The sequence below is a fragment of the Ictalurus furcatus genome, chromosome 23 (assembly GCF_023375685.1).
Source record: "Ictalurus furcatus strain D&B chromosome 23, Billie_1.0, whole genome shotgun sequence".
NCBI lineage: Eukaryota > Metazoa > Chordata > Actinopteri > Siluriformes > Ictaluridae > Ictalurus > Ictalurus furcatus.
In genome coordinates, this window is record NC_071277.1 from 9,392,306 (window position 1) to 9,412,500 (window position 20,195).

Below are 20,195 nucleotides of genomic sequence, written 5' to 3' on the forward strand. Positions count from 1 at the left end.
CAGCACCCACAATGCAACAGGAGTCGGCCAGAGAACAAGCACACAGCAGGACCGGAGTCACAGATTAGCATTAGCCTCGACAGCTAGTTCTGCTCCACAGCAAAGCACAGCCATGTTACTAGACAGTAGAACAAAAAAAAACAAGGCTCCAAGACAGCAGCACCGAGGAAGAACTTGTCCAAAGCATGGCTTCGCTAAAAGAGCACCGCTGTCTTCCGAGCCCCGGAGACGCTCAGACAGACGGACAACATCGCAGACAGATGACGACGCATTGATACGCAGACAGACAGAAACCCATGCGGGTACCTTGAGCGTGCTCTGCAGGATACGCAGGCGATGCACTTTGTCGTTGAGCAGCGGGTCGTTGCAGCGGCGCACGAACGAGTGCTTGTACTCGAGACGGGTGGAGAGACGCGGCTCACCCAAAGGAGACACTCTGGCGCGTTCGAGCGCCCGGTACAGGTCTCCCAGAGAGTCGGCATGGCACGGACGCTCGTGCTCCCGCTCATGATCCCCGCCTGAAGGGGGCGCCATACACACAAACACACATAAAGAACACAAACACACACACACGTCACAATCAGAAGTGAAATGAGGACTGCATCGGCATAAACTAACCAATCACTGCGCTGTTAGCGGTATAACGTTCAAAATATTAAAGCATGATATGTAGAAATGTTTATGTGTGTGTTTCTCACAAAACACACACAAAAAAATACATAAACTCAGATCTCTATTACACAGAGTTCGATATTACCACAAGCGATAAAGAGCTCTTGCTAGAAGGTCTGATTTCTGATCTTCTCCTCTCAAACAAGAATCAAGAACCAGCTACTCTTACTCTTGACATTTCAAACAGCCAATCACAGAGCTCTGTTTTTAGACAGTCTGTTACGGTAACACAGCGATATCTCCTAATCTCCTGATAAAGATCGGATGTTGCTAAGCCTCAAACATTTTGCTTTATGATGCAGTTTGTAATGAAAATACAATATACAGGGTTTTATTATTTTTTAAAAAAAAACCCTTTATTTAAAAAAACCCCAAAGGTGATGGTCTGGATAGCTTTATAAAAATTTTTAAAAAAGAAGCCAGAAACAGTCACAACACTGAGAAATATTACTGAAAGCCTCTCGGATCGATATTGTTTTACTCAAAGATATTTGTACAGAAGATCTGAAGCGTAAGCTCTAACAAACAAACAAACAAACAAACAAATGGATTCAAATAAAAATAATAATAAACAAATAAATAAGTGCATTCCAGATCAATTCAAACTGACCTGACGCTGACTAACACACTCATCATTTAGTGTTTAGCCAAAAATAAAAAAGCCCACTACATCCCTCCCACGCTGATACAGTCGAGCCGGAGCTGTGATCGTTTCTCTCAGCACTTTCAGGTGCCTCATCCATCACCCTGACACGCCCTGGAGAAGCTGAGGGTGTGTTCGGACGCGTGGGAGAGAAAAAAACACAGAGATTAGATAAAGAAAGTATTCGTTTATGTGCGTGTAGTCGAGACAACGCAGCATGTAACGCTCCCTCAGAACGCACCCTGAGAACACTCCCTGAGAACGCACCCTGATAACGATCCCTCTGAACGCTCCCTCAGAATGCTCCCTCAGAACGCACCCTGAGAATGCACCCTGAGAACGCTCCCTCAGAACGCACCCTGAGAACGCTCCCTGAGAATGCACCCTGAGAACGCTCCCTGAGAACGCACCCTGAGAACGCTTCCTGAGAACGCTACTTGAGAACACTCCCTCAGAAGGCTCCCTGAGAACGCTCCCTCAGAATGCTCCCTCAGAACGCTCCCTGAGAACGCTCCCTCAAAATGCTCCCTCAGAACGCTCCCTGAGAACGCTCCCTCAAAATGCTCCCTCAGAACGCTCCCTGAGAACGCTCCCTGAGAATGCTACCTGAGAACGCTCCCTCAGAATGCTCCCTGAGAACGCTCCCTGAGAACGCTCCCTGAGAACGCTCCCTCAGAACGCTCCCTCAGAACGCTCCCTCAAAACGCTCCCTCAGAACGCTCCCTGGGAACACTCCCTGAGAACGCTCCCTCGGAACGCTCCCTGGGAACACTCCCTGAGAACGCTCCCTCAGAACACCCCCTGAGAACGCTACCTGAGAACGCTCCCTCAGAACGCTCCCTGAGAATGCTACCTGAGAACGCTCCCTGAGAACGCTCCCTGAGAATGCTCCCTCAGAACGCTCCCTGAGAACGCTCCCTCAAAATGCTCCCTCAGAACGCTCCCTGAGAACGCTCCCTCAAAATGCTCCCTCAGAACGCTCCCTGAGAACGCTCCCTGAGAATGCTACCTGAGAACGCTCCCTCAGAATGCTCCCTGAGAACGCTCCCTGAGAACGCTCCCTGAGAACGCTCCCTCAGAACGCTCCCTCAGAACGCTCCCTCAAAACGCTCCCTCAGAACGCTCCCTGGGAACACTCCCTGAGAACGCTCCCTCGGAACGCTCCCTGGGAACACTCCCTGAGAACGCTCCCTCAGAACACCCCCTGAGAACGCTACCTGAGAACGCTCCCTCAGAACGCTCCCTGAGAATGCTACCTGAGAACGCTCCCTGAGAACGCTCCCTGAGAATGCTCCCTCAGAACGCTCCCTGAGAACGCTCCCTGAGAATGCTCCCTCAGAACGCTCCCTGAGAACGCTCCCTGAGAATGCTCCCTCAGAACGCCAAAGTGAATGTGATGTGATGAGAACAAGCTTCAGCACATCAGGTGCAAGTTATTGTGTTTGGACACTTCCACACATCACCACAAGAGGGCAGCATTTCCTCACAGTGAATTATATTATGATTATTCATGAGCTTTGGGGCGGAGCTTGTCAAATATACAGTACAGAGATTAAGTCGATGATTATCGACGATTAAAGTTAAATTAAACTCCACCCTGAGAAGTGTATATATAGTGAAATACATTGAAATATTTGTGTTGTGTTCAGTGGATCCGGTCATAATGTGATAAAGGTTTGCGTTATTCCAGTGAGAGCTTGTTGTTAACGCTGTTAGCGCTGTTAAAATAGCTTTTAGAACAGTAAAGTTTCTCACTCACTCACCATTCAACATCACATTAATGAGAACTCCAGTGTTGGATCCAGGTTTAGAGATGTCGGAACACTGGACTCAAAGTCCCAGAATGCAATGCAGGTTTACAACGCTAACTTACTTCAGAGACTCAGCTTGGCTAATTAGCGATCTGCGTGACGATGTTTATTATTGAATAGAAAAAAAAACAGCGTGCGTTTTTTTCTTACGGCATTTTTCAGGAAAAAAAATTCTGTTCCTATGACATCATATCAAAGCGGGAAATACAGAGATCTGAGTTTGCGTGGAACGCAGCGTAGATCTCAATTCCCAGGCTTTCTACTCTGTCCTGCGTTCCCAGGTAAAGTCCCAGGTCACTGTGTGAAAAATAAAAAAAAGTGCAGTTATTTTGTCTCTGGCGTCTGGGGCATGGTGTGTCACAAACGATAAGAACTCTTCAGCAGGCGGCGGAACAGGCTGGAGATCGAGAATGACTAATATCCGTCCGCTTCCACTGCACGAGAGAGAGAGAGACAGAACGAGAGAGAGAGAGTGAGAGAGAGAGAACGAGAGACAGAATGAGAGAGAGAGAACGAAAGAGAGAGAGAGAGTGAGAGAACGAGAGACAGAATGAGAGAGAGAGAGAGAGAGAACAAGAGACAGTACGAGAGAGAGAGAACGAGAGAGAGAGACAGAACGAGAGAGAGAGAGACAGAGAGCACGAGAGAGAGAGAGAACGAGAGAGAGACAGAACGAGAGAGAGAGAATGAGAGAGAGAGACAGAACGAGAGAGAGAGACAGAACGAGAGAGAGAGAGACAGAGAGCACGAGAGAGAGAGAGAACGAGAGAGAGACAGAACGAGAGAGAGAGAATGAGAGAGAGAGACAGAACGAGAGAGAGAGAGAACGAGAGAGAGAGACAGAACGAGAGAGAGACAGAGAGAACGAGAGAGAGAGAGACAGAATGAGAGAGAGTGAGAGAACGAGAGAGAGAGAGCGAGAGAGACAGAACGAGAGAGAGAGACAGAACGAGAGAGAGAGGGAGACAGCACGAGAGAGAGAGAGAGACAGAACGAGAGAGAGAGGGAGACAGAACGAGAGAGAGTGAGAGAATGAGAGAGAGAGAGAACGAGAGAGAGAGACAGAACGAGAGAGAGAGGGAGACAGAACGAGAGAGAGAGAGAACAAGGGAGAGAGAGAGAGAGACAGAATGAGAGAGAGAGAAAGACAGAACGAGAGAGAGAGAGAGAGAGCGAGAGAGAGAGACAGAATGAGAGAGAGACAGAACGAGAGAGAGAGAGATAGAACGAGGGAGAGAGAGAGAGAGACAGAATGAGAGAGAGAGAGACAGAACGAGAGAGAGAGATATGAGGGGAATAAAGGGTTGTTCATCGAGACACTGTACTGTGTTTATATATAGTGCGCTGCAGGAGTTCAGCGCAGTATCATGCGTCAGGACGGTGGATTAGTGAAACGCAAGAAGATTACAGCGGCCAATCAGTAAATGTTAACGTGTGGGAAATTCTACACTCAGACCAGCTCAGGCCCCGCCCACACCTGTACAGCTATACATAGGGTGTTTTTTTTATCAACGTTTAGGCCTCTTGTCTTCAGTATAAATCTTTATTTTGACCATGTTTTGCACGTTATGCACGTTGTCGTTATGTAGCTTGTTACGCTGTGCTTTGTGACGCGTCCTGGTCGAGTAAACATCAGCGCTCTCAGAACGCCGCGCATCTAATCAGATGATTGGACCGAAGCTAACTGCTGTATAAAACAGTTTATCTGAATGTTGTCGAATCCTTTGGGGTTCTCTTGTGCACAGAGATGCTTAAACACCGTCCGACTGTACATTTTCAAACATATCTGTATACGTGTGAACTGAGACTCAGGCGAAAGAAGCCGTGCTACTATTCCTGCATCCCTGCTGGAAAAAAAAACTCCATATGGTTTCCACTACAAATGCCATTACAAACCATCAGCTAACCATTATAACTATTACCATTACCATTACTCATCCTTAACGGTATCCACTAGATACCAATAAATAAAAGGCATCAAATGACCAGTAAATGCCAATACGATTCCCATTATGACCATTAAAACCATTACAAATTCTATGAGGGTTTGTATTGTGTGTATGTGTGTGTGTGTGTGTGGTTTTTTTAGCATTGCTGACGATGGCGTCGTGTCTCCGTGTGCGTGTCTGAGCATAGCAAGAAGCAGAAGAACACACCATCCTGCTCACAACGTTCCCGCACTTCTACAAGCCGGAGAAATAACGAGAGTGTGGAACGCGGAAAAAAGGGGGGAAAAATCCATATCTGCCGCATGCCTGGATTTAATAACAACTCCAAAACCTGGAACAAACACAAGCCTACTTTTGGGGAGAAAAAAAATCCTCTCTTCTGTTGATGAGCCTGAATGTGAGGCCATCGACGGCCCCGAACACGCTGCCCTAATTACATTTTTTCTCACAACGAGCAGCACCATTAAAACTTAATTAAGATGCAGTCATATTTTTAGGAACGTTTTCAGAAAAGGAACAGGCGACTGGTTTTTATTTATTTATTTATTTATTTTATTCCAGGCATCAGACGTACCACCGAGCGAAGTGGCTAGAACCTCCAGGGGTGTAATTATAAATTAATTTATAAATTAATCACTTTTTAAATTATTTTTTTTTTCTCCACTTTAACTTTAAAGGTCAGTAAACTGCAGTGATCCTTATTATTACAGATAAAGTGGAAAATATACCCGTACGCCTGAGAAATGACGCGGCCAAAAGAACGCGGGTCCAGTATTATTCACCGATCCTGTCAGTCATGATATAGACACGCCCCAAGAGTCCTTCACTCCACCCCTCGTGTTTACTGTGGAGAAGAGTCCATAGTAATCATAACAAGAGGAAAAGTGAAGTGTAATAAAACACAATAAAAGTGTTTACGGACAAAAAAATATTTACACCTAACAGCAGGATTTTTTCTTCTTAGCAAGGAGTACTCCTGTTTTTATTTATTTATTTGACTCATTTATTTGCATTTCAGTGTGTATTGTTTTCTACGTCTCTAAGGAAAAGTAATTCAGTTTGCGTATTGTATTTGTATGGGTTTTGGGGTGTTTTTTTCTGTCAGCAGCGCGAGTACATTTCGCTCTGGTACAGAATAATTTAAACAAGAGTTTCATTTAAATAAAACAAGAGTAAAATACAGAAGCTACTTTTCCAACATGGAGACCATTGAGAGATGAAGTTTCATCTTTTCTTGTGTGTTTGCAAAAATACTCGGTGTACAAAGATGAGAACTGGAGGAGGAGTCAAGAAGTAAACAAATCCTTCCAATGTTTCTGTAGTTCATGCTGAAATTTGATTTATTTGTGGCCTGAAGCCACCTTCAGAGTCCTACACTTGTAGAAAAAGGGTTCTTCAAGGGTTCTTTGAGTGGTTAAGTGTTCACAGGTTCCTCAAGAGGAGGGACTGTAGATTCATTCTTTGTTTTTGTTTTTTAGATTAAAGTGTTTACTTTTTCATCTGAAAGTGCGTTGTGTGTTTTATTCCAGTGAAAAATATGCACATGCCTGCGTGAACCTCTGAAGATTTGAGCATCTACACTGAAGAGAAGAATCACAAGAGCGTGGAGCGTGGCGTAACAGGACAGCGGTGTAAAGGACAGACTAATAAACACAGACCTGCTTCACATCCAGACCTTTCCATCTCCTCCAGAAGCTCAGACTTGCCTGCAGTGTAAATATGTGTAAAGCAGTCATGTCGCTGGCATCAATAATAAATGTTCACTGTTCACAGCTTTCGCCTCGGCTATTACATCTGCAGCTCGCTGAGACTCGCTGAGACTCGCATCAAGTTTCACATCTGTGGGTTTCTCAGTAAGCAGTGACTGTGTGTGTATTTGTACTTTACATTTGTAATACATACATTAGTATTTATACCATTTATATACATTTATTAATTCATTAGTTCATCCATCCATCCATCTACTACATTTAAATATCCATCCATCCAACCATCCATCCATCCATCTACTACCTGTAAATATCAATCCATCCATCCATCCATCTACTACCTGTAAATATCCATCCATCCATCTGTCCATCCATCCATCCATCTACAAAATGTAAATATCCATCCATCCATCCCTCCATCCATCTGTCCATCCAACCATCCATCCATCCATCCATCTACTACATGTAAATATCCATCCATCCATCTGTCCATCCATCCATCCATCTACAAAATGTAAATATCCATCCATCCATCCCTCCATCCATCTGTCCATCCATCCATCCATCCATCTACAACATGTAAATATCTATCCAGCCTTCCATCTGTCCATCTATGTGCCATTCATTCATCCATCCATCTATCTATTAATCTATCTGTCTGTCTCATCCATCCATAGACCCAACAGTTCCTCCATCCATCCACACATCTATCTATCCATCCATCCAACCATCCATCCATCCGTCCATCCATCTACTACATGTAAATATCCATCCATCCATCTATCTATTAATCCATCTGTCTGTCTCATCCATCCACAGACCCAACGATTCCTCCATCTATTCAACCATCCATCCATCCATCTATCTATCTGTCCATCCAATCCTCCATACATCCATCTATCTATCCATCCATCTGTCCATCTATCCATCTACTACATGTAAATATCTATCCAGCCTTCCATCTGTCCATCTATGTGCCATTCATCCATCCATCCATCTATTAATCCATCCGTCTGTCTCATCCATTCACAGACCCAATTCCAAGTCCATGTTTTCTTGATTATTAATGTTTATCGTAAGTATGCTTACTGTATGAACCAGTTCTCCCCTTTCCGCATGTGAACATCTGTTTTCCTCTCATGGTTCTAGTTTCCCACGCACGAGCTGCAATTACGCGCATGCGAGCTATTTGTGTGCTCAAAATATGTTCTTGCACGGGCAGAAACTTAACGCAAAAAATAACACCATAGGAACCTAGCTTTGTTTTCGAAGAGCTTTGGGAAAATGTGTTTGGTATCTAACTGAGGTGACGGGTCGCTGCACCAGTGTGCTCAGTTACACGGGCCGACCGATCAGCGTTGAAGATCTTTGACTACATGAGATACTGGAAGGACTTTTACATGTCTGTAAGTTCGAGAACCGGTCCTGACCTGCCGGATCACTAGAGCGAGAGAGAGAGAGAGAGGAGTGCATGCAGTCCACTGTCGCACAGAAGTGTAAAGCTCCATCCATCTATCAATCTTTCTATATCTCTGTCTCTAATCCATCCATCTTTCTGCCTTATATATCCTACCATCCATCCATCCATCCATCCAGCCATTCTCTCCTACCTATCCATCCATCCATCCCACCATCTTTCTATCTGTAATGGTCCAGATGATTTCTATCTGCCCATCCATCCATCCCACCATCTTTCTATCTGTAATGGTCCAGATGATTTCTATCTGTCCATGCATCCATCCATCTCTCCACATAGTGTATTCTGTGTATGCACAATATTAATACAGTAACGTCATCATGTGTGTCTAAAACATGTCTGACCCACCGTCACCTCTGTGTGGAGGATCACGATGCTCGGCCATGCTAGTGGAGGGCGAGAGGAGCGCATGCAGGCCGCTATCGCGTGGCAGTGTGAAGCTGCGGGGTTTCCCTCCACCGGCCACAGGGTCTCGCAGTCGCTCGCCCTCGGGCATGTCGAAGGGTCCATAGTGCTCCTGCAGGAGCGTGCGCTGGGCGGGCAGCGTGGACTGGCGGCGGCGCTCGGGGGACATCCCGTTGCCCGGCTCAACAAACACAGCGTCCTCCAGTGGAAGCGTCTGTAGGTAGTGCAGGCCCGAGCTGGTGAGCGGCGTCTCGATCAGGTCCTGCCACGAACGCCGATGACTCGCCGACTTACGGGCCGGAGAACCGCCACCGCTGCTGCTTCCCCCTCCACCCGGAGGATCGGAGCGGTACTCCTCATGAGATGAGCGCGAGTGGGAGGTTTCGGTGGACGACAGCCTGCTGTGCTTGGGCCCCGGGTACGGACTTGCGCAGGTCATCTGTTAGGAAAGATGGAGAGATTTTAGCTGATGTATTATATGGAGATGTCATTTTGTTTTATCTTGGTCACTGTTAGATCAATATTAAGCACAACTATTTTATATTTACCAGCAGCTAGTCTCAAAGTGTTTTATTCCTCTTACACCACAACAATTCGAAAACGCTTACTTTTTATCCATTTATAGATACATTTAATGTTGTGGAAAGTCCGCAACGAAGTGTAAACTCTTCTGTTCTGAAGACCTCTGACTGTTACAAAGCGCTGACACTGGAGACTCCTTCCATACATGTTACATAAATGCCTCCTTACTTTAATGAAACTTTACAATAGCAACGTTTACACACGCTGTACTGTAAATCCGTGTATGTGGCGCGTCGGCTGTACAGCTCTGTTGTGTACGCGTTGATAACGCAGTTAAACGGATGTCAGATCGTCCCTACAGACGACGTCATGTTTATGTTTCTAGCCGTCTAATCATCCGACAGAGTGAGCGTTAATTCGAAGGATGAATATGCCGAGTTCTTTTTCACGAAGAGAGAGAGGAGATTGAATAGTGAGACAGAGCGAGAGATAGACAGAGATAGAGAGGGAAAATGAGACTGAGAGAGATTGTGTCTTTCCCAGAGGACCCATTTAAAGCCTGTGTAAAGGCAGCGCTCTGTAATCTTCCTCTGGCGAATGAAGTCTCGCGGTTAACAATGTCACTCCTCGCCTGCCTCTCTCAGGACACACAGCATGTGGGTGTGGGTGTGTGTGTGTGTGTGTGTGTGTGTGTGAGAGAGAGAGAGAGGCAGAGACAGAGAGAGAGAGAGAGAGAGAGAGAGAGAGGAGAAAGAAAGTAAGAGAGCAAAAAGAAGTTGGAAACATAAAAACATTTAATTCCAGTGTTGCTGTAGAATTTCTAAAATAGCAGTTCTGTGGTGTTCTGTGCCTTTTAAATAAACTTTTCACTGGCTACTGAACACACACACACACACCACACACACACACAAACACACACACACACACACACACACACACACACACACACACACACACACACACACTTCCAGCTAAAGACAGACAAAATATACAGTACAAGCTAATATCAGGAACTATAACATCCTTCTACTTAGCTGTTTTGTTTTTTTCCAAAAAGAAATGATTATTACCATGTCATTATTAAAAAGGGGCAGGGTTAGAGTGAAGATATTACCTCAAGTTATAGCGATATCCAATCAGGGCCAAGTTCAATGTGATTCAATGTCAGCTTTGTGCTGTGAAGCTTTTGTTAATTAAGTACTACTTGGACGGGATTCGTTTTCCGTACGTAGTTAATTAATAATTAATACAAAGGAGGTCTGATAGTAATTATGATCATTACTAGGTCACATGACCATAACAGTTTTCAGTGCTAGGGACACAATACGTAATCTAAAACCATCGTAAACGTTGATTCTCTGACACGTCCTTTTAATTTAAACTTTGTGTGTATTTTATCGTTTCGCGTTTTAAAAACTCAACCAATTCCGTTTGTTAGGAAAAAACACTTTCTGAAGGTGTCTTTATATCACAGAATATAAAGACAGACAAAGCAGGATATACGTACTTTCTGACAGGATATAACTTCATCTTTATTGACCATCATTATCCATTATTAAAATGAATCCACGTAGAATAGAGCTATAGATTTCACATTTCACACCATTTCTGCTTCAGATAGAATAATTAACATCAGCTGTATTTAATCAGTATTTCGGTGAAGTAGTGTGTTTATATTAAAACGATGCAACATAAACAGCAAACATCCACAAACGACTTTAAATCGTGAAAATCCCGAGTAGTTTTTGGCCTTGAGAAGCAGAAACATAAGAGCAATCTGTAAATCCCAAGTGAGAACGTTGGCAGGTTTTTAAATGTCACATCCACTGAGACGCTTCACCCACGTCGGTTTAGGTCTGTCATTTCTGACCACAAAAATAGCAAAAAAAACTGGCTTATGGCCAAAGAAATTAACACAAAACAAAACTATATATCGATCGTGATTTATCACGGCTCATTTCTTACATTGTTAAGTAGATCAATCAAGATGATTATCTGATTAGCTAATAATTAGATAACACATTAGCATGGTTTGCTCTGAAGGACAACTAACTCTGAGACTACGCGCAAAATTTACAGACGTGAGGCGTTATGTGGGTAAAAACTGAGAGGGAGGAGCTAACAATCAAGGTCAGCGAATCAGTAACCTGTGTGGGGAAAGGGGTGAGGTCTGACTCACTGAGGGGGGGCGGGGATACGTGTCGTACGGTGGTGGTGGACTGTCCTGCTTCGGCGTAGACGGGGTTTCGTTGTCCTCGTGTTCACTTTCACTCCAGTAATCAGCTGAGAGAGAGAGACAGAGAGACAGACAGACAGACAGACAGACAGGTAGGCAGACTGTCAATTTCCATTAAGACTGTACAGTTATGAAATGTTGCATTCAAATTTATGCAAATACTAATGAGCGCTTAATGAATATTAATGAGTGTATGATAGTATACCAGCCCCAGAAAGAGTCAACATTAGCATCAGAGGAGAAGAAAACATGTTGAGAAGAGAAGAGAAGAGAAGAGCTCCTGAATGAGCTACTGCATCTTTATTCATTCATTTTCTTTTCATCTTTGCCTTCCTCTACACTTCTGAAAGTGTGTGTGTGTGTGTGTGTGTGTGTGTGTGTGTGTGTCCTCCTTAAAATGCTCATCTATCTCACTGAGCGAGAGAACAGCGGGAAAGTCATGCTGTGTGAATGAGAACATTTCTGCAGAGAAAACCAAAGACATGAAGGACAGAAGGAAAAGACAGAAAGAGGGATGGAGCTCTCTCTCCTCCGAGAGGACAGGCAGTTGGGTAGGAAACTAGTCACGCTTACTAGCGAACTAGCTAACGTGAGGTTAACTGTCGTACTGTGTAATTATAATCAGCATTGTATGCTAAACAGCGCATTAATGAGTATTCAAAAAGATACTCTTAGTGACGTCACGTAAAGTTTGTAATTTGCTAAATCAGGACATGCTCAAGCCCCACCCCCTGACAAGATACAGTATTCCCCGCCCCTCACCTTGCTCCTGACGGATCTTCTCTCTCTCGGCATAGCCGGCTGCCGCCATGTTTAGCCGACTCAGCCACCTGTTCATGTCGTCCACTCCATCAGCCGCAAAGTAGAAACTCTTGATTTTGGGGTGGCACGCTTTGAAAGCACTAGGACACGGAAAGAAACAGGGGTCACAGCGAGGCGTCTCGGTTTAACAACATCAATGACGTGAACAATATCTCTCTACTACAAACAAACATTTGGGGTTTCTTCCACTGCACAATGGGCCACATTCACAGTTTAGGATTTAATACTGAAATTGCACACACTGGTGTTCAGACCTCAGGCGTAGCTATGGAGCTGGACATAGCTAGACTTTAGCATTATTCTGAAGTTACGTGAGAGTTACGCACATGAGGGCGGAGTTTGTCTGAAACAGATGCGGGTATTAATTATGCATTATTCCGATCATAAACTTAAGCACATTTTTCTTGCATGATATCGGCTCAAGTGAGGATATCGACAGGATTAAGTCCAGTGCCACCTTCTGACAGTTTGATGTAACCACAGTTTTTGGTTTAAGCTGTAAACACACAAAAACACTATCAAATGTCATTCAAGGAGTTAGTTAAGTACACAAATACATTAAATACATGAATATGACACTCGAGGAGTGAAATTTTTTATGAGTAAAGTTATGAATGAACTTCAAGTGAGCTGTAAGAGAAGCTCGGTCAGCTTACCCTTCAAACCGTGGACACGGTTTCTTAATAGGAGAGTGCCAATCAGCCTACAGTGTATGTCTTTGGTCAGAGGGAGGAAGGAAACCCCCTGAAGCACAGGGAGAACATGTAAACTCCATGTACACGGGGCAGAGTTGGGATTCAAACCTCCAACCCGAGCCAATCAGCCAATCAGCCAATCAGACCAAAGGACAAATTTATTTCGAGCTCATCTTTCACGTTGGAATGAAATGATGGTCCAGTCGCTTTTACTCGAGTTGGTAAAAAATTAACTACAACTTTTTACAAAGTTCTACAGTACTCTTTCCTGTTTGGTGCAATTCTTGTGTTTTGAACATGCAGTAGAAGAAACACCCATAGACTTGACGAAGACCTGTACGAACACTTACTACTTCTTGCGGCACTCGCTGGCACGGTCAATTTTGAACTCCGGGAGGCTGACGAACCCTTCAGCTTTCTCATCCTAATAGGGAAGAGTGTGAGGGAACGAGTGTGAACAATAACCAGGTAAAACCTCGGGGAGAATCTTGCATGTGACACGTTCGTCCTCATTAGAAGTTGCACCTTCTTCCTTTCTCCACTTCTGTATGTTGTTCTCTAACAAACACTATGCTGAGGGACTTTCAGCTTCATGACAGTGACTTCACGGGAATAAACGGAAGACAAAAATCATTATGGTGCTCTATGAGCCTGCCTGTGTTTGCAAAACCTATCCATACAGTTCAGAGCTCCTGGACAAAAAAACCATCAATTACAGCTCGGCTCAGCTCGGCTTCAGGAGTCCCTGTGGAACCAGAGTGTGCTGGGCCGGGCTTGAGTCCCTCGTTTCCGATTCTTCTCTGCTGACTGAGAGAGTCGCCTTGAGCCCAGGCTACGATAATGAGAACAGCCAGACCGGGTAATTAATCAGGACTAGAGGGTGTAGGAGGGGGGGTAGAGAGGGAACGAAGGTGGGAGCATTTCATCTGCAGCTTATCACTGTAGCACGGTGCTCTGTTACAGCAGGAGGGGATTAATACACATCAACCAAGGCTCGGATCATGCCAATTAAAATCTCTGCTGGCAGTCCAGCGAGTGTATTTCAGTATCTGATGCTAAGAAAGTTGATAACGTCTGAGGGGAATCCTTAGACCTTAGGTGTACTGTTCTACGAAAATTTGTGACAGTCCACTTACATAAAATTCCATGATTATAACGAGTTGGATAAGCTCTGTCTCTGGTCCGACGAGTTCAACTTCAGCTAAATGATTTGTATGAACGCATGTGATTGGATAAATCACAACAGAGAATGGTTTATGTTTAGAAAAATAAGTAGAGTCGCTGTCATATCTCTTTGAGATATAATCTATAACCACCTAAAGGAAGATGATCCAATCAGGATTTTTTGGGTAGATACCGTATAGCCATGCACTGGATAGAATTTATGACTGGATGGAAAGTTGTATGCACCCAAGTAACAATTAGCAGCACTGGGACCAATTCATGGATAGCTGCATGAACTGCACATTTTACAAATGCAGTTAGCTAACCATGTTAGTATGTCTCCATTAACATTGTGCTGTAATGGCCACGTGGATTTGCTTTCGATGGAAATATTTATGAGGGGTCGATCGGCTGTGTTACACTCCTACACCGTATCGCAGGTTTTCTTTGCAGTTGGTTGCTTATTAAAGTACTTCACTTGCCGTTTTAAGTGGATGAAACAGTAAGAATCAGCGATGGGATTCGGCTGTGAGATGTGTTTGGTACACCGCGCACGTTGAAGCCCTAGAACGTAATGTATGATCTATCTAGACCTACAAATCATGATGTAATATATTCATACCTGAAACACTTGCCTCAGTCACTAAGTCAGCTTTCACCATATCACTGACGTTGTTCAATTCAATTCGAACAGACAGCCGTCAGCTGCAGGCTGTGTCAAGTCCGATTTTAATGCCGCACGGTTTGATGGAGCTCGGAGTGCGAGCAGAATCACTCACCTCCTCGTTCATGTACCAGTAGAGGCAGGCATCCTTTAGGACAAACCAGTACTTCTTCCACTTTTGGGAAAAGTAGCTTTTGGCATCCTTCTTCTTCCAGAGCCAGCCTTCGCAGTCTCCTCGACCCAGGTCCTTGCACGAAATTCTCCTCTTGCTGATGGAGGACAGGGGCATGCCTGCAGATTCAACACAAAAACAGTAATGAAGCAAGTATCGTTGAAGTCAGAGGTACTCTTTGGTGCAATGTGTGATATTCTATAGCATAAGTTCCAAACCCTGGTCCTGAAGAACACCATGTCCTGCAAAGTGCAGCAGTTACCCTGTTCTAGCACCCTCACTTCAACTCAGGATGGTCTGGAAATTAGCTGATTAGTTGAATCTGGTGTGTTGGTACAGTAGCAGAGAAAATACTCAAATGTCCTTCCTGGACCAGGTTTGGGAAGGCTGTGTTCTTTGGATTGGCATGGTGTTCACATAATCACACTCAATACCTTTGATAATTATGGCATGACGATCAATAAACATGTGACACCAACCTTTGTTTTTCTTCTTGGTCTTTGATAGCAGGGAGGATCCCTGGAATGTCTGCAAAATAAAAAAAGTGACCTTGAATTTGGGACTTTGATTAGCATTGATACTGTGGAAAGGACTGACAAGAACGACACGTTTGCAGTTTCAGATTGTATTCGGATTTTTTTGAGAAGTTGTTCTTATTACTGTGAAGGCCCTGAACTGTGTCTGATTTCAGAAGAGCTCGATTTGACCATGTGACCATGTAGATGCAACAGAAATCATGTCCAGTAGGTCTTAGCGGGTTGATATGATGAAATGGATAAGCAAGGGCAGTCTTTATGATTCTGGCTCTGTGTTTGAATGTGAAAAGACAGCCACTTTGCAAAATTGCTTTGCCCAGAGAGCAAGAGATGAAGGGGCAGGGGTCAGAGAGATGAATGAGAAAAGTCTAGATGGAGGCATCTGTAAATATGTCTGGCACTCTTGTAGTCTCAAAGTAACACACAGGCCCCAAGAGTTCATGAGCAATTATGATGTGGTTATGATGGATTAAAGTCAGCGATTGTCCCTAAAGCATGAAGAGAGATAATGAGAGAACAAATGGACTAGAAAGCGATTCTTCCATGTACTTACTTATAGGACTGTGTTCTACAGTCTAATGTGTAACAAAATCTAGCTTGACACTAATTGATGTATTGATGCACTCTGCAGGAAGCTGAGTAGATATTAAAGATGCTGTGTCATGCTGGGTAAATCTGAGAGCTGTTCCATAGTCATTATGCTCCCATCAAAGGAATTATAGGAAGATAAGACTGGGCCTGGATCACTGGATGGAAATGGAATGTAGTCTTTGAGACTGAGTCAGAAGTTGACATTACATTTTACCCACTTAAGGTGCTCTTTAGTGGGCTTCAAACAAGACCATGTTCTGACTTTGGAGTCCTGTGGTATTCTGGAGCTATGGAAGACCAACCTAAAATTTTAATCTATTACCATGTGATCTTTACTTCGCTCATGGTTCTATGACCACCAGTGCCCAAGAACTGGACCCCAAGAGGCCGAGTATTTCTAGCTGACCTTGGTTCAGTTTCCTGACTAGCTGGCAGTGAGGTACGTGCCTTGATCTCCAGTTCTATGGTTCACCGGAGTTGCTGTCCAGGAGTAAATCTTACTGGGACTTACTCTGGATTGAAGCTCCATATCTCCATAATGACATGACTGACTGCCACATGAAGTGCTCTTTAATCAAGGAAGAACCAGGGTCACACAGAGCCGTACTTTGGAGGACAAGAAGCTGAGAAACACTGGCATCACCATAAGGTCGGGAAGGAGATAAGGACATGTTCTTCAGTTTTAACGTCATTTTCATGTCAGTTCATCTCATGACTCATATCTCCAGTTTTCTGCCATGACGAATACCCAGTCTCTCTTTTGGTTCGTCCTCTCCACCATTTCTCTCTCTCTCTCTCTCTCTCTCTCTCTCTCTCAGGCACCTACTCTGTATGCCCCTCTATTACAAGGGTCAGAAAGAACGCCGCAGCTCCCTCTGAAGAGCGAAGGGGCTAAATTGAGAATGGAATTGCTTTCCAGAGTCAGTGTTCATAAAATGCAGAGCTGCCTTCAGGGAGCGAGTAGAAACCTGCTGTCAATTCACATGCTCCGAGCCCAAAAATGGAAGGTAGTATTACTAACTGTGACATTAGACCACTGAGAACAGCTGCAGAATTACACCCTACGCATTTTAGGAAGCTGTAACGGATCACTGAAAATCCAAAGAGGTTTTCCTGGAGGCTTGTTTTTTTTCATGCTGCCTGTAGCTTAATAATTCTGGACATTCTGGTATAATGAGAATAATTGGCTCTGAATGTTTTCATACTTGAGTGAGTTCTTGAGTCGGCACCACACGGTGATTCTGGGCTCGCTTGAAGAAGGGGAGGGGGGTTGGGGGGCACAGGGGTCCCCACATGTTTGTTTTCAATCACAAATCCATGGCTCGTTTAGAAATTCGTCCTCAGTAAGTGGTTTATCCTGGTCAGGGTGGCGGGTAGATCCGGGAATACTGGGAGTCACGTGGGAATACCGCTTGGACAGGAAGACAGCCTATGCACACACTCATTCATGTCTAGAGGTAATTTCGCCAATCTGCGAAACATTTTTGGAATGAAACTTGGAGAACCCACACGGAGATGAGGAGAACGTGTAAAACACACGGACAGGATCGACCCAGGAATCCTGGAGCAACGTGGCGGCGACACGTCCTCCTGCACCACCACGTGCAACATTCGGTGGATGCCGTTCAGCTGGAGCTTATAAACTATATATAAATAATTCTCTCTCTTTTTTTCAAGCAGTCAGAGACTGCAGTATACACTAATGACTGAGCTTTCTTTCTCTGTCTCTCTCTCTCACACACACACACACACACACACACACTTAAACCCTCTCAATACTGCATAACAGCCAATAAAACTCCACTCTAAACAATTGCAAACTTTCCACACAGTGCAGCAGAAATGCAGATAAGCTGATCAATACTGCGCACCAGTGGGAGGAGAAACAGCCAAAAACTGAATAAACATCATCTTTATTCAAAATATGTTCCAGTAACGGTGTAAATCAGCCGGAAAAGTTTCATAACACAACCTCACGTTGCCAGCTGGCACCAACTGGAACACATCTTTATAAATATCACATGTGTTTACGACAGTCATGAAGGGCACACGTGAGCACTGCCCCTAAATAAAATGCTACCAAAAGTCCTACTGGTAAACCAACCACCAATTAAAAAACAAACAAACAAACAAACAAAAAAGCCAAACGCATCTGTTTCGTTTTTCTATTCACACTAAAACGCTATTCTCAACCACTGATATTTTTTAAAAAATCCTTTATTCAAAGTCATTAAATCTGTAATCACGCCTGAGAACCAATCCCAGCCTTTTAGATCAACGTGTGATCATGACGTGACCTCAACAATCGCAAGATGGCAGAATTTACTGTAACGCTCACTGTTTTCTACATTTTTGTGTATAAATGTTTTGTTTGAAGGCTTTTTATCGAACCAAAACAACACTTAGGATTATGTTTATTATCTCAAACGATGAGCGAAATGTGGATCAGACACGAAAGTTATTTACATAAATATTTACATAAAGTTCCTGGTATTCAGAGTCAGGTTACGCGGTTACGCAGCGGCTTCACATTCGGATTATTAAAATCACCTGCGGGTAAACTGCCTCCGAGATTGGCAGATTGTTCGACTAGAAGCGTGTAGAGGAAAAAAGAAGTGATAGAAAATGCAGACTGAAGAAGGAAATAGCGATAGGAATAGTTTCTTTTCTTTTCTGTAAAATGTAATACAATGTCATTTTAAAAATAAGAGACAATTTAAAGATAAAAAAGAGAAAAGAGACTAATACTGAACTAATACTGAAAAATGTTGTGTGGCCAAAACTCGTGTGTGAGTGTGGATGAGGGTTTAAATACGCTTTCTGTTTCACCTTCTACCTCTTCTTCTTTTCTCTCTCTCTCTCTCTCTCTCTCGCTCTCATTCTTTCCTGCTACTTAAATGGCCAAACACTGGACTGATTGAGTGGACTACAGAGCATGTAAGCACACATTTGTCAACCCCCCCCTCTCTCTCTCACACACACACTCACACACACACACACACTCTCTCTCTCTCTCTCTCTCTCTCTCTCTCTCTCTCGTTATCCCGTTGAGGGTGTGTGTAAACAGAACCAGCAGGACGTTTCTACTGCGTCATCTCCACACCCTGCTTCCATTAACACAATGTCACTATATTTAGAGATATGTAGAGGGAGGAGAATTACCCAGAATTCTTTGGGTGGACAGAACCATGTATATGCCAAAATCTTGGCCAATCTGGGACACAATACAGATGGAGCTCATCCAATCAGAACACATGACTCAGCATGGCAGGTGACATGGTGTGTGAGCCACGCCCACACTTGCACAGGTACCATCTGCTCACACAGCATCACATACACCTGTGTGTGTGTGTGTGTGTGTGTGTGTGTGTGTGTGTGTGTGGTGCAGGCTACATTCAGGACACGAGAGGTGCTACAGGGCTTGTATGGCTTCTCCTAATATCCTTAATAACACACACACACACACACACACACACACACTTTACACCCACAGGGTTTGCAGATATTAAGAAAGGGCTGAGACACTCCTGATGAAAGCTAAATACAGACGGCCGTTGTGAATGTGAATTAATCTCTGCACACGCTTGGGTGGCCCTGAGCCGAGACACAGAGACGGCCAAAAAATAAAAAAAAGAAAGAGGATGTTGGGTCAGAAAGACAGCTCTACATTTATATTTAAATATTATATTATATTAGTCATTAATTATATTAGCACAATGAAAAAAAAGGTTATCCTGGCCAACAACCTCATTCAAAACCTTGGAAATGTAAAGATATGTTTTCATTCAATCATTAATTCAATCAATCAATCAATTAATCAATCACTCAATCAATTAATCAATCACTCAATCAATCACTCAATCAATCAATCAATCGATCGATCGATCGATCAATCAATCGATCAATCAATCAATCGATCAATCAATCAATCGATCAATCGATCAATCAATCAATCAATCAATTACATAGGTGCAAATGTAAACAAAAAATAATGAATGTATATGTAAATGAGTAAGTATCTACATAATGAATAAATGTTCTGGCGTTCCAGGGTTTTTGTAATACTGTAGATAAGTATTCAAGGAAGTAAACAAACAAACAAACAAACAAACAAATATATATGAAGG

At 43.8% G+C, this 20,195-nt stretch overlaps 1 protein-coding gene across 1 annotated transcript in view; it reads right to left on the minus strand.

The window, feature by feature from the left end:
• Positions 1-543: 543 nt before the first annotated feature.
• cnksr2a (connector enhancer of kinase suppressor of Ras 2a) overlaps positions 544-20,195 on the minus strand; it is a 74,736-nt gene continuing 55,084 nt past the window's right edge. Inside the window, exons 14-20 of the mRNA XM_053611434.1 lie at positions 15,421-15,469; positions 14,885-15,060; positions 13,292-13,365; positions 12,187-12,326; positions 11,368-11,471; positions 8,616-9,105; positions 544-1,438 (exon numbers count right to left, since the gene is read on the minus strand). Coding sequence (XP_053467409.1) covers positions 1,305-1,438; positions 8,616-9,105; positions 11,368-11,471; positions 12,187-12,326; positions 13,292-13,365; positions 14,885-15,060; positions 15,421-15,469 — 1,167 coding nt within the window. The 3' untranslated portion in view covers positions 544-1,304. The remainder of the gene's footprint in view (positions 1,439-8,615; positions 9,106-11,367; positions 11,472-12,186; positions 12,327-13,291; positions 13,366-14,884; positions 15,061-15,420; positions 15,470-20,195) is intronic.